General features: G+C 38.3%; 2 protein-coding genes across 2 annotated transcripts; both read left to right on the forward strand.

Moving 5' to 3' along the window:
* Positions 1 to 310: 310 nt before the first annotated feature.
* Positions 311 to 1,249, forward strand: LOC121456755 (olfactory receptor 1496-like). Its single transcript, XM_041665187.1, has one exon. The coding sequence runs from the start codon at positions 311 to 313 to the stop codon at positions 1,247 to 1,249; it is 939 nt and encodes a 312-aa protein (XP_041521121.1).
* Positions 1,250 to 10,580: 9,331 nt separating this feature from the next.
* On the forward strand, positions 10,581 to 11,516 carry LOC121456492 (olfactory receptor 1468-like). The gene has a single exon (XM_041664684.1). It carries the CDS (start codon positions 10,581 to 10,583, stop codon positions 11,514 to 11,516), a length of 936 nt encoding a protein of 311 aa, XP_041520618.1.
* The last annotated feature ends 4,077 nt before the right edge of the window (positions 11,517 to 15,593 follow it).

The following is a 15,593-nucleotide window of genomic DNA, read 5'->3' on the forward strand; positions in this document are numbered from 1 at the left end:
ATATACTATGTGTGTCACAGAAACGTGTCTTTATGCACTAGGATACGGAAATGTGTTGGGGAGTGTCTGCAGAGTAAAAAGAACAGGGTTAGTATGTCATCATCTATCAAGGACAACTAAACAAGTTAAGGGATTAAGGAAGTTCCATGCCATAGTGAAACAAAGAATAAAAAATTAAAGAATATAAAGGATAAAGAAAAAGTCTTTCTAAATGAGATGAAACAATGGAATTGATTTATGATCTTATACAGGCTCAACTACTAGCAGTTTAAGAAACTGGTAATTTTCTTGAAGTCATTGGAAGTAGATCATGACTGAAAACAACCACACTGGCATATCCCATTTCCTCCTACTGGGCCTGTCCATCCCTCCAGAACACCAACACCTGTTCTTTGTTCTGTTCCTGGCCGTGTACCTCACTACTGTCATGGGGAACTTCATCATCATCATCCTCATTCTACTAGATTCCCATCTGCACACACCCATGTACTTGTTTCTCAGCAACTTGTCCTTCTCTGACCTCTGCTTTTCCTCTGTCACAATGCCCAAATTGCTGCAGAACATGCTTACCCAGGACCCATCCATCCCCTATGCAGATTGTCTGACACAAATGTACTTTTTAATAGTTTTTGGAGATATGGAGAGCTTCCTTCTTGTGGTCATGGCCTATGACCGCTATGTGGCCATCTGCTTCCCTCTTCATTACACCAACATCATGAGCCCCAAATTCTGTGCTTGTCTATTGCTGCCACTGTGGATGCTGACAATATTCTTAGCCATGATTCACACCCTGCTTGTGGCTAGATTGTCTTTTTGTGAAAACAGTGTGATTCTCCAGTTTTTCTGTGACCTTTCTGCTTTCCTAAAGCTGACCTGCTCAAATATTTATGAAAATGAATTGATGATATTTATCAGTAGTGGACTCACTGTTATTATACCATTCTTACTCATTGTGATGTCCTATGCAAGAATTGTATCCTCCATTCTCAAGATGTCTTCTACCCAGGGCATCCACAAGGTCTTCTCCACTTGTGGCTCCCACCTGTCTGTGGTCTCACTGTTCTATGGGACAATTATTGGTCTCTACTTATGTCCATCAGCTAACAACTCTACTATGAAGGAAACTCTCATGGCTATGATGTACACAGTGGTGACTCCCATGCTAAACCCCTTCATCTACAGCCTGAAGAACAGAGACATAAAAGGGGCCCTAAGAAGAGTTATCTCTAGGAAGAAAATCTCTCTGTAATGACAGCATTTGGCATTTCTACTTAATTTTATGAAATAAATGCAATAATGTTAATATTTTAGGTCAGATCTTATCCTTCATAATTGGAACTACATGAAAGTGCATGATACACAACTGTTTAATATGCAAAAGAGAGTCAGGTGGTGGTGGTGGCACATGCCTTTAATCCCAACACATCAGGGGGAGAAGCAGGTGTATCTCTGTGAGTTCTAGGCCAGCTTGGTCTACAAGTGCTAGTTTCAGGATGGGCTCCAAAGCTACAGAGAAACCCTGTCTCAAAAGAAAATACACAAAAGAGAGATATTTTACTTGAGTAGTTAAAATAGGATTGTCTTTGATATCTGGCTATATCTTCCTTCTTACCTTCCATAAATAAACCCAGAAATGTGTTTGGAAGAAGTATTAACTAATATGACCTTTATTCTTTACATTCTTAAGTTGCTGTAACATTTTATCATTTTTCCCTGATCTCCATGTTCACTGATGTATCAGTAAAAATAGTTTAAGTAATGGATTCATGGCACTCAATAATGGTGAATTCTCTCCACCATCCACTTTCCTTTTCCTACAGATTCTCCCACATTGATTTTAACATAATTTTTTCATATCTTGATTTTTTTCCTGGTTAGTCTTGTACCTAAACAAGTTTAGGGAAATTGCTTTGTATAATTGTCATTTGTATAATTTTATCTTAATTTGAAATTAACTAAAAACCAGGAGCCGTTCAATTCACTTCTCTAAGATGAAGGAAAGAAAGAAAAATAGAAGCAGGTAAAACCTCATGTATATTTCCTAGTTTACTATAAACTGCTGTTAATTTTAGATGGTTTTGTATTAATCTCATGACACTCTGAAGTAAATAAAGAAGATTCTGCTCACAGACTGAATAATTTGAATTTCAATGACTTCCCATCTCACACGGAAGGACAATGGTTGTAAATATATGAGATCATAGACAGATACTCTTTTCTCTGGTTCTATTCAATAAAATGTTTCAATATGTAGCCCTGCCTGTCCTGGAACTCACTTTGTAAATCAGGTTGGCCTTTAATACACAGAGATCTGCCTGTCTCTGCCTTCTGAGTACTGGGGTTAAAAGGCGTGTGTCACCACTGCCTGGCCAATTCCACTATTTCGTATCTTTCTTTATTTTAGAAGAATTTTACTTTATTTTTTGTATTATTTATTTTTCACATTCCTTGCCTCACTATGGCATGGAATAACCTTGGTCCATATGTTCCCTCCATTGTACTTGTTAGGGGAAGACATACAAACCCACTCCTTTGTACTCTGCTGACCTCTGCTGACTTCCTCTGACATCCATCCTGGAGAAACCTATCTTACCCTAGGGCTCCTCACAACCTGGTAAACATCTCCACTTGATCCTCCGTATAAAGTTCAACAAGAGCATGCACACTTTGAACTCTGTTGTCACAGAGTTTTCTCTTTGACCTTATCTTGTTTCTTGAATTATGATATCATCTCCCACCCAGTGAGATACACAACAACTTCTCTGTACATATATATTTACCAAAGTGCATGATACATCATAGAATTTTTAATTGTGCCAGTTTTAATGGCTATTGTTTTAAGAAATTTTATTGTTGGCATTCTCATCTAGTTAAAGTAACACCAACTATTGTAATGGGTAAACTCTGGAAGCCTTTTGTCGTGGTGTAACAAATTTATCAGGGAAAAGACAGACAACAGACAATATAAAAATTGATTCATTGTCCTCCACATGTGAAAAACAAAGTTTAAAAGACAGAAATAGATGGACAGACATCCCCTGTATGGGTTTAGGACACACCAGTCAGAATAACAAATAGGCTTCCCAGATTCCAGTGGAAGACTCCCACCACCTCAGCTGAGCTCCCAAAGACCCAATCTGCTACCATCCCTTCTCTTTTTACTGCCTTCCCCCACTGTTATGTCCCCATACTCAATAGGGGTGTATATCCCTTGCTCAGATGCAGAACACACCAGTGAGAAGAACAAGTAAATTAATACAGGCAGAGATTCACTGTAGATCAGAGAACAGACTGGCCACCAGAATTCCAATTAGGCTGCCCATCTACAGCTATTCCCCACTCTCTTAGTGTTCCCCCAACACTATCGCTGATCCCCTTTCCCCCTCCTTATCATGGTGAGCAAGACCCAAATCTGATGGAAACACCCAGCTCCAGCAAAGACCATAATAAATATCAGAAGTCCAGGCCCGAACTTGCATGAAGACTTCTTGCAGACCCACAGACTACATCTGATGTCAAAACTCCAAGCCACAGACCAGAAAACCAGAAAGTAAACAGAAATCAAGGAACAAAACACACATTCAACAAAGACAAACTCAGAAATTGGCACCTAGACCAATATTCACACCCAAAATATAAATGCCTTGACACAAGTGTAAGAATACCATCAACAACAACCAGGGTAATAAGTCACCACTGGAGAAAAACTATCACACTACAGCAAGCCCTTAAAATTTCAACAGAGATGAAGCACAAGTAAAATACCTTAAATCAACTTTATGAAAATGATGGAGATTCTTAAAAAGAAATGAATAAATCCTTTAAATTGAGAAAAAGAAAAAAGTTAATCATCTCTAAGAGCCCAGTAAAGGTTAGACCAATAAGGATCAAGATTCCCTGGAGTAGAAAAAATATGTTTCATTATTATTATCAGAATTTTATCCAAACAATGATTATCAAGGTCAAGATTAATTGAATGAAGGAATTATAAATGCCATCTGTGGCTTGTGGTCAATGCTAAACTCATAGAACATAGCCTTAGGAAGTGATCTAACATACATGGAAAGGGGTTGAAGTAATGGTGGTAGTCGTAGATACAATAAAGCCTTTCCTAGAAAGGTAAGAAGATAAACTGGTGAATAAGCATAGGAGCATGGGCTGCTTTGAAATTCGCTTAAAGAAACATCAAACATATCATATACATGCCATATTCCTGACTTCATATACTGGCACACATAGAGAGTTGACTGACAAAGCTTAAATTTTCCAGATTGCATATCTGCAGGAAGGTTTTTGGAGGTACTCAGTCATGTTGAACTAATATGCTGTCCTTGGAAGCCTTCGCAGTGTGTGTGATTTTCTACACACTCTGTTTAAAAACTGTTGGATGAAAGCACCAAATCCTAGCCACAAGACAACTAGGAACCATTCCTACTCTTCCCTCCTCCCACTTTCCTCATCTTCCCCCCACCCCACTCCTCCAGCCACTGCTCAGAACGGGTTAGACTTCCTATGAGGAGTCAACAAAGTCTGACACTTAACTTCAAGGCATGACAAAGGCCCTACCACTATATTTATGATGAGCAAGGTATCCTTCCAAAAAGAATGTGCTCCTAGATGCCAGTTCAAGTATTAGGGGTAAATCCTGGTCCCACAGCCAGTGGCCCCACAGACTGCCCAAGCCTCACAACTGACCCCCACATTCAGAGGGCCTAATTTGGTCCTATTCAGCTTCTCCCACTATCAGTCCAGGAACAGTGAGCTCTCACTAGCTCAGATCATTTGTTTCTGTGGTAATCACCATCATGGTCTTGACCCCTTTGCTCTATTATTGCTCCTCCCTCTCTGGACTGGTCTCGGGTAGTTTGGCCCAGTGCTTTGCTGTAGATCTCAGTATCTGCTTCCATCAGTTGCTGGTTGAAGGTTCTATGCTGAAAACTAAGGTAATCATCAATCTGGATTACAGGGAAAGGCTAGTTTAGGCATTGTATTAAAAAATTCTTAATAATTTTTTATCATATTCACCTTTTTGGGTCTGGGATATGTCACTCAAGATAGTGATTTCTAATTCCATCCATTTACATGGAAAATTCAAGATATCATTGTCTTTTAGCACTGAGTAGTATTCTAATGTATAAACATGCCACATTTTCTTTATTTATTCTTCAGCTGAGGGGCATCTAGGTTGTTTCCGGGTTCTGGCTATTACAAATAATGCTGCTATGAATGTAGATGAACAAATGCCTTTGTAGTATGATTGAGCATCTTCTGGGTATGCCCAAGAGTGGTATTGCTGGATCCTGAGGTAAGTTGATTCCCAATTTTCTGAGAAACCACCATACTGATTTCCAAAGTGGTTATATAAGTTTGCATTCCCACATCCTTTCCAGCATAAGCCATAATAAGTGGAAACTTGCTATAAACAGAGAACATTGAGCCTATAGTTCATAATCCTGGAGAAGCTAAGTAATAAGATGAACCCTAAGAAAAATATATAGAGATCCCTTGGAAATTGGAAACAGACAAGATCGCCTGACAAAAATTGGGAGCATGGGGGCTAAAGGGAGAAGGGAAGCTGGAAGGGGAAGAGGAGGAGAAGGGAATGGTTGAGGAGAACTTGAGAGAATAGGATAGTTGAGATGGAGGAAGGGCAGAGATTAGAGCAAGGAAAGACATATCTTGACTGAGGGAACCATTATAGGGTTAGCAGAAACCTGGCTCTAGAGAAATTCCCAGGAATCTGCAAGGCTGACTCCAGCTAAGACAATAAGAAATAGAGAAGAGGGGGTCTGATCATGATTTTTCCTTGTAGTCAGACTGATGATTATCTTAAATATCACCATAGAACCTTCATCCAGCAACTGACAGAAACAGAGACAGAGACCTGCATTAAAGCACTGGACTGAGCTCCCAAAGACCAGCTGAAGAGTAGGAGGAATGAGAATATGAGCAAAGAAGTCAAGACCATGATGGGCTCATCCACTGAGACAGTCGACCTGAGCTAATGGGAGCTCAACAACTATTGCTGGATTGGGAAAGAACAAGCATAGGATGAAAGTAGTCCTTCTGTATGTGGTTGACAGTTGCATGGCTGAGGCAGACTGAAGGATCACTGGCAGTGGCACCAGGATTTATCACTACTGCATGTACTGGCTTTTTGGGAACCTATTATCTTTGGATGTATACCTTGGACGAGCTAGATATAGTAGGGAGGGCCTTGGACCTTCCACAAAGCAATATGCCTCACCCTCTCTGAAGATTGGATGGGGGTATGGTGGATGGGTATGTGGAGGGAATGGGAGGAGGTGAGAGAGTGGGAACATATGAGCAAGGGAACATAAGACCATGAGGGGTTCACCCACTGAGACAGTTTGTCTGAGCAAATGGGACTTCACCAACTCCAACTAAACTGGAGTGAAAGAGCATGGTATCAAACTCAATCCTAATGTGATTGAGAATTGGGGCAGACTGAGGGACCACTGACAGTGGCACTGGGATTTGTCTCTACTGCATGTACTGGCTTTTTGGGATCCTTTTATCTTTGGATGTATACCTTGCTCAGCCTAGATGTAGTAGGGGGGGCCTTGGACTTTCCAAGGGGCAGGGTGCCTTGCCCTCTCTTAGGATTGGAGAGGGAAGGGTGAGAGAGTGTGTGGAGGGGGTGGGAGGAAGGGAGAGAGTGGAAATTTGGATTGGTAATTTTAAAAGTAATAAAATAATAAAAAATATAATAAAAAGAAAATAGGGAAACAAAAAAGAAAAATATTAAAAATTTAAAAAAAACTGTTGAATGGGCTGAAAAGCCAGATCAGATAATAAAGGCTATGTTCAAATACAAAAATATAGAAAGTTCTGATGGGTTTGTCTGTAAAGTTTTGCTGGGTTATGCACTTTAAATCATTCACAATCAGAATAAGGCCTGATAATTTTGGGTGGTTATTCAGTCACCCTTCTTTACTTTTTCCCAAAGAAAGTAGGATCCAGTCGAGAAGAAACCCTGTTTATTATCTTAACAGGCAATGAATATGCATCTTTCCATGATTTTTATTTGTCTTTTTGGTTTCTGCTATTTGTTTATTGGTTTTGTTTGTTGTTGTTGTTGTTGTTTAAATTCTACCTTCCCTAAGTGTAGGAAAGAGTAATTGGTGATGATAATTTGTCTCCACTAGAGATATTGGATGCAAATTGGTCTTAGAAAGGTCCTGAATTATAAGTATGTTTTTAATGAGCTATACAGGATCTGGACTCCTATGGGATGCAGAGCCCCTATGGCCCAGAGATGGCAGCAGCGGGATGTGACTAGGAATGCTGCAGGTATTATGTGATGAGGACAGGGCCATTATTACCTGTGACTGCAAATAACATAAAGGTGAGCAGTGTGGTGAAACAGAAACTTTGACTTAGCCTCAGTAGAGTTGCAAAACAACAGCAAAATAAGCTGTTGTCTTGCTATCAGTCCATATGAATTTCCAGTGTGGTGCAGGACAGTTTTTCAGGTATGATAACATTCTTCTTTCTCTGTCTCCCAAGACATCACCACACCGTACAAATATTTGTTTCATGGTCGACACATAACCACCCTTATACTGATGGGCTCATCACTACTCCTCAATATGGAATTTTCTCTCACAATCGCATCACTTCAACACAGGCGCAGCTCTGTGATATGGAGTTAACTGGTGTAATGCTGAAGGTTTGCTTACTATACTTTCCCTATCGGGTCTTAGAAAACTCTGAAGAATATCCTTCCCAAGATGATGATCAATTTTATCTGCACATGATCACAGATCTGTTTTAGTGGTAACATCTGAGATTGCTCCTAAGGTCAGTCCATCAAGGATTACTTTAATATTATCTGGGTGTTCATGTAAAATATATAATGAAAGCTATTCAACAAGAATATGTGCTGCTACAGAATCCTAAATGATATGCTGTGTTCCAAGTATTAGAAACATATCCCTTGGGATTTTTATGTGTTGCTTGATTTGAGAACTGTGGGCTTCATATCTAAAGAAGATATAAAGTCCATTGGCAATCAGTCATAATAGTTGATGGTGATTTCTCTGTCTTCTGATTTTTGCACACATCCCCACCCAACACAAAGGCACTGTTCATTTACAGGAGGAGAAGCTGTGTATGGTGACACATGCCTATAATGCCATTGCTAGGAAACAAATTCAGAAGTGTTGCATGTTTGAGGCTAGTTTTAGAAGATATGGAGAACATCTTTTTAAATGATGTGTGGTATTTTTCCTTCAAGTTTTCCTCTATGTAATGCTAATTTACAATGTCTAAGTGTTCAAACTCTGAATTCAACTGTATTGAAAACTGTCAGTCTGTGAAGATACAGTTATTCTCCTTAAATGAAAGTTGATTAGATCTCTTGACGCTTCTATTTTGTGAACTCTGAGACGTGATAGATCATTAGCAAGGGTTGTCAAGTATCACACATTAACACTTGTGTGTGTGTGTGTGTGTGTGTGTGTGTGTGTGTGTTCATGCCTATCCATGTGATTTAGTACATAGGCTGTCTAGTGTTAGAGGCTTTTAAGGCCAAAATTTGAAGAACTGATTAGAATATTGGAGTCTCTGAGAATAGTGGAAGATACAGACTTGTATCCAGGCAGAATGTGAATTTTTTTCTACAATGAACTGTCATTTTCTTTTAATTCCTTCTTCTGATTACATGAAGGTCATCATCTTATGAGGTGTTAGTTACTTTATTCAAAATCTATAGATTAAATGACATTTATAGGATGTCTTTATAGCAACTAATATTTTTCAAAGATTGATGTTGGGATTAACTTACTTGATACAGAAAATAACCATCACATACAGTACAGGAATCTGAGGAAAAACTCAAATAAAGATTCCAAACTAATTTTGAGCTTCTTTTATATAGCTTATAAAAATTTTAATTTATCTTTCTGTTGTACCAATATCAATAACCTTTTGAAGATTAAAGCATTTGGATATGATTGGGAGTTATCAGTATTACTGAGGTGTGATACAAATGACTAACCCTAATACTGTAGAAATACAACTTGAGATCTCTGGCACTCATTGTAGAATTTAAAATTTAGAGATAACTGTCAAGTCTTTCAGTTTAAATGGGATTTATCTACCTCTGAAGTTAAAGAAATTTGTATCAGTTTGAGCACCAGGTGACAAATGTTCACTGCCCAAATTCATGCATCAGGACAGGTACTTGTCATAGTTTGTGATTAGGAATGGTTGTAAACAACAGAATGAAATGAAATCATGAATATTTCCTACATATAGTTTACAATCAATGTGAACACAGATTAAAGTAGTCATCAAAATATTACATGCAGGGGTTATGTATAGCATGCTATGAAACATGGGTCAAGGTCTTATTTAGTATGGGGAGAGAGGGAAGCCTTAGCTATATATATCGTAAGGAATATCCCTTACATATGAATGAGGATGGACCAGATGAAGAGGAAGGATAGGGAGAGGAAGTAATAGGCATGTAAAAGAGAAACTCTAAAATTGGGAAGTGAAGAGTTTTAACCACAGCAGTGATAAAGAAAGAAATCAAGTGTAAATTTGAGACCATGTAAGGATATATCTTTGGTACACATGAGATAATAAAACGGGGTTAGTGTGCCTGATAGGAGATTTGTCCTTATCCTCACAGTCGTAGGGGTGATCTGAAGAATAAATCAGGTGAGAGACGTTGGAATGCCTCTGTTAGAATGACGCAGTGTAAATAAAGCAGGTGGAAGGAGAAGTGAAGCATAAAGAGACATGAAAACATAAACATGAACTGAGTCTGCTTCTGCATTCCAGTTAAGATGAAAGATGATCCTGATATATGGACATGATATCACATAAAAAGGCGGATGAAATAGGATGAGGGAAGAAAATGTATAATGTATGCCAGCAGTTTGAGGTAAGGAAAAATGTATCAAAATTTATAGATTTCTGACGGAACATAAATTACTTTCACAGTGCTATGGGATATAAGAGAGGTAGGAATATGAGAATTTCTTTATAGGACAACAAAATGAAAATATAAATTTTACTTGTGGCTTTTGAGCTCCTGATGACTGTCATATGCACAATGGAATGAAGATAATTAACTATCAGTGGAGCAGAAATCTGAATGATACAGAGGAATGCATGCCTGAGTTTGAAATGGTAATTTAAGGCATTAGAGTATATAAGATTATCTTGGAGTTTATGTAAAGTTATGATGATAAAGCTCACCCAAATTCTTCTAGAACATCAATATACAACATAACACACAAAAAAGTCCAAAGAAACAAAGATATCCAGGATGTGCAGATAGCAGAAGAGAGAAGCATTAGTTCATTTTGTATTTCAATAGAAATTCATAGAAGTGTCTAGGAAAGGAAAGGATTAGAAACCTGTTAGAGAGAGGTTGATAAAAATTATTACTGCTTGTAATAATTACAGACATTTGGAATTTTAGATTATAACTACTACTATAACAAATTCATTGTTAGATAATATGCACCCTACATATATGTTCAATTTTATTTTGAATTTTAAGGAACCCTGAAACATTCTCATTAAGATACTGGAATCAAAAAATGATGAGCAACCAATCTGTCATCTCACAGTTCTTCCTCCTGGGCCTGCCCATCCCACCAGAGCACCAGCACCTGTTCTATGTCCTGTTCCTGGCCATGTACCTCACCACTGTCCTGGGGAACCTCATCATCATCATCCTCATTCTACTGGACTCCCATCTCCATATACCTATGTACTTGTTTCTCAGCAACTTGTCCTTCTCTGACCTCTGTTTTTCCTCTGTCACAATGCCCAAATTGCTGCAGAACATGCAGAGCCAGGAACCATCCATCACCTATGTGGGTTGTCTGACACAAATGTACTTTTTCCTGGTTTTTGGAGACATGGAGAGTTTCCTTCTTGTGCTCATGGCCTATGACCGCTATGTGGCCATCTGCTTCCCTCTCCATTACACCAGCATCATGAGCCCCAAACTCTGTGTGTTTCTGATTGTGTTCTGCTGGATACTTACAATGATGTATTCCATGTTGCATACCCTACTGCTATCTAGATTGTCATTCTGTGAAAACAATGTGATCTCCCAATTTTTCTGTGACATAACTGCTCTGCTCAAGTTAGCCTGCTCTGACATTTATATTAACGAATTAATAATATTTGTCATTGGAGGGCTTTTTAGTGTCATTCCATTCTTGCTCATCATTGTGTCCTATGTACAAATTGTCTCCTCCATCCTGAGAGTTTCATCTACTCGAGTTATCCACAAGGTCTTCTCCACCTGTGGCTCCCACCTGTCTGTGGTTTCACTGTTTTATGGACCAGGTATTGGTGTCTACTTATGTCCATCAACTAATACCTCCACTATAAACGAGACAGCCATGGCCATGATGTACACTGTGGTGACTCCCATGCTGAACCCATTCATCTACAGCCTAAGGAACAGAGATATGAAAGAGGCCCTGATAAGGGTCCTTTGCAAGAAGAAAATCTCCTTGTAATGATAACACTAAGAATTTTAATTAAATTTATCTAGCAAATATATTGATATTACTATTATAAAATATACCTCTGAAAGGAGACACACATTCACTAACATACTACATAGTATTTCAACTGTAAGTATGAGTTTTTCAAAGTAGTTCAGTTAGGGAATGGAGCTTTGGTGACTCAGTGATGACATCATCTGTCTTTCATGTGTGATTCTAGAATCATTAGGTAAGAGCCACTGATTTATTTAATCTTCCCTTTCATACATTCTTGTTACCCCAATGTTTTCTGACTTTATAAAAATTTCTGTGTTGACTATAGTATACTTTTTAAATATGAAAAAATGATACATCATGAAACTATATTGATGCTCAGTAATCTTTTTTTGTTTATTTTTTGTCTCTCATACAGTACATCCAGACCACAGCCCCCCCTCCCTGCACTCATCCAAGCCCCTTCCACACCCCTCCACTCTCAAAGATCCACTTCTTTATTTCCTTTCAGAGAAGACCAGGCCTCCTGGGAACACAGCATAAAAAGATGCAATAAGATTAGGCACAAACCCTCATATCGAGGCTGAGACACAACTCATTAGGAGAAAGAAAGAGTCAGAAACGTTCTACTACCACGGTTATGAATCCCATAAAATCCCTAAGCTAATCAACCACAGCATGTATGCAGAGTCCCTCAAGCAGACCCATGCCAACTCCATGATTGCTGGTTCAGTCTCTATGAACCCCTATAAGAGCTACTTAGTGGATTTGTCAGGCATGTTTCTCTGATGTCTTCAATCCACTCTCTCCTACAGTCCTTTCTCCCCATCATTTGCAGGGTTCCCCAAGCTTCACCTAAAATTTGTGTGTGGCTTTCTGCATTGCTCCCATCAGCTGCCAGAGGAAGCTTCTCTGATGACAATTGAGATAGATACCAGTCTATTAGTATAGCAGACTACCATTCGGAATAATTTTACTGGGGGTTAGATCTTGCTTGGCTCTATCCTAGGTCTCTGAGCCATTTAACTTCCATTTCCTAGCCATCCAGGCAGATAATGGGCTCTCTCTATTGGCATAAACCTAAAGTTAGACCAGTCTTTGGTTGGCCAATCACATAAACTCTAAACCACCATTGTCAGAACATATCTTACAGTCATAAAGCTTGGGTCAAATGCTATGTGGATAGATTGGTGTCCCAATTCCTCCACTGGAAACGTGTTGTGGTTCAAGAAGGCAAGTGGCCAATTCAATACTTAATGACACTAAATTATGTAAATATACCATATTTTTTACCCATCCTTCATTTTAGAGATATCTAGGTTGTTTCCAGTTTCTGGCTATTGTGAATAAAGCCACTACAGATATACTTGAGCAAGTATCCTTGTGATAGGATACAATGTCTTTTGAGTATATCCGTAAGAGAGGTATACCTGGGTCTAGAGGGAGATGAAGTCAAAATTTTATGAAGAACAGAAATATTGATGTTCAAAGTGGCTATATAAGTTTGTACACCCTTCATCAATAGATGAGTATTCCTCTTGCTCCAAATCCTAACCAATATAAACTGTTACTTGTGTTAATGATCTTAGCCATCCTGAGATGAATAATATGAGATGTCAAAGTAGTTTAGATTTGAATTTCCTTAGCTGATGAGTGATGAACAGACGCTTAAAAGAAATCCCACAATAGCTCAGAATTGAGAAATAGATACTTATTTAGGGGTAAACTCACAAATCAGAATTCTCTGCTTGAACAGTGGACAGAAATCAAACCCAGCAATCCAACAATCTGAACGAGCAGCTTGCAAAAAGGAGGAAAGGGACTAACGCAGGCTCTACATGGGCAAATATGGTCTAAAGGCCAAGCCCCAGTAGGCGGGTAACCACTAGCTGTAAGACTTATTACAGCACTTCCCCTTTTGTTTAAATAAGAGAGTTCTAAGCCTAATAAAAATTATATACAATAAGAACAAAATATTGAATAATTATCCTATCCTAACTAATTTAATACTTGTAAGATAAATAACTTGGCCAAGTCATGAAAGAAAAGTAACTACAATTATCTAGTCTTCAACCCCATCAAAGATTGGAGAAGGGAAATAATATTACTTAACTAAGCAGGAAGTACAATCAAGCAACTTCCAAAACAAGCAACAAATGACAGAGACAACTGGCTACCTGAGCAATCACCCAAAGTCTCATTTGCAACGTTGAATCAACCAACTTTGGCTAAGGCCTAGAATAACTGACAGACTATTTTCAAAGGCAAGCAATTTTTCAAAACTGTCTTACTCTGTCTTGGCAAGATTTGACAGTCTGGCTTATTCATTTCTGGATACTATGTATCTTGTCAGTGGTTGAGGCATGGGCATTTCTTTGCCCAAAGGCCAGTTTTTGCCAAGAAGAAAACAAGCTCCAAGTGGAGTGTCTTTGGTGCTCAGCATTCTCTCTGAAAAAGATCAGTGCTGCCAGGAGCAATCGTGTCTCACTTCAACAGAACCCTAAGTTACTTAAATGCCATTTTCTACAGTGCTTTGAAGTAGTTAAAGATTAACTATCTACGCAGAATATAATCTCTATGTATCTTAAGAACCTGATTAGTCTAACTATATGTATGACAAACATAAATGACTATTGATCTATAATCCTTAATACCTATATAAATTAAAAACAAAGACTTCATATTAGAATATTATATAATAAACAATTGTGTAACAAATGAGGACAATGACTTCAAAATGTAAACAACGTTTAAGTATTTTATCAGAGGTAGAAATGTACAATGCAATATGGTAAATATATATCAATATACAAAAATGTTTTAGGCAGAGGTAGAAGCATGCATGCATATAATATTCAATATAATTTAACTTTGTATCAATATACAAGAATCTATACCAATGCAATTGCCTATAATTAATAACTCACAGGTATTAACTCTATTACTCACTATTATTAGTATGGGTAAGCTCATACCAGTCTATTATCCCATCCAATTTCACCCACATTTTTTTCAAAGATATCCCTAAGCCTATAAAATTTCCCCCAACCCCCAACCCTATATCAGTTATAATTGACCCCTAAATGATATCCCTAACCCTGAGGACAAACTTTGTTTGGAGAGGGGATATCATCTTCTAGAATTACTTCCAGCTGTCCTGGGGGCGACGTTTTTTCTATGGAATGAATCAAAGACCTCAACAAAGCCATCCACGCTGAACCTTATAGAAGAGAAAGTGGGAAGTACACTTGAACATATTGTCACAGGAGACCACTTCCTAAATATAACCCCAGCAGCACAGACACTGAGAGAAACAATTAATAAATGGAACCTCCTGAAACTGAAAAGCTTCTGTAAAGCAAAGGACATGCTCAACAAGACAAAATGAGAGCCTACAGAATGGGAAAAGATCTTCACTAACCCCACATCAGACAGAGGTTTGATCTCCAAAATATACAAAGAACTCAAAAAATTGGTCATCAAAAGAACAAATAATCCAATTTTTAAAAAGGGAGTACAAACCTAAACAGAGAACTCTCAACAGAGGAATCTAAAATGGCTGAAAGACACTTAAGGAAATGTTCAACATCCTTAGTCACCAGAGAAATGCAAATCAAAACAACTCTGAGATTCCATCTTACACCTGTAAGAATGGCCAAGATCAAAAATACTGATAGCAACTTATGCTGGAGAGGTTGTAGGAAAAAGGGAACACTTCTGCATTGCTGTTTGGAATGCAAGCTTGTACAGCCCCTTTGGATATCAGTGTGGCGATTTCTCAGAAAACTAGGAAACAACCTTCCTCAGGACCCAGTAATACCACTTTTGGATATATATCCAAAGGATGCTCAATCCATGCCACAAGGACATGTGCTCAACTATGTTCATAGCAGCATTGTTTGTCAACAACCTAAATGCCCTCAGTCAAAGAATGGATAAGGAAAATGTGGTACATTTACACAATGAGTACTACACAGCAGAAAAAAATAAAGACATCTTAAATTTTGCAGGAAAATTGATGGAACTAGAAAACATCATTTTCAGTGAGGTAACCCAGACACTGAAAGATAATTATTACATGTACTTACTCAAAAG

The sequence above is a fragment of the Microtus oregoni genome, unplaced genomic scaffold, assembly GCF_018167655.1.
Source record: "Microtus oregoni isolate MIOR12 unplaced genomic scaffold, Mior012 000015F_ref0000493, whole genome shotgun sequence".
Lineage (NCBI taxonomy): Eukaryota > Metazoa > Chordata > Mammalia > Rodentia > Cricetidae > Microtus > Microtus oregoni.

Excerpts from the sequence above, each read along its gene's own strand:
- LOC121456492 (XM_041664684.1), top strand. The coding sequence starts at position 10,581 with ATGATGAGCAACCAATCTGTCATCTCACAGTTCTTCCTCCTGGGCCTG.
- LOC121456755 (XM_041665187.1), top strand. The coding sequence starts at position 311 with ATGACTGAAAACAACCACACTGGCATATCCCATTTCCTCCTACTGGGC.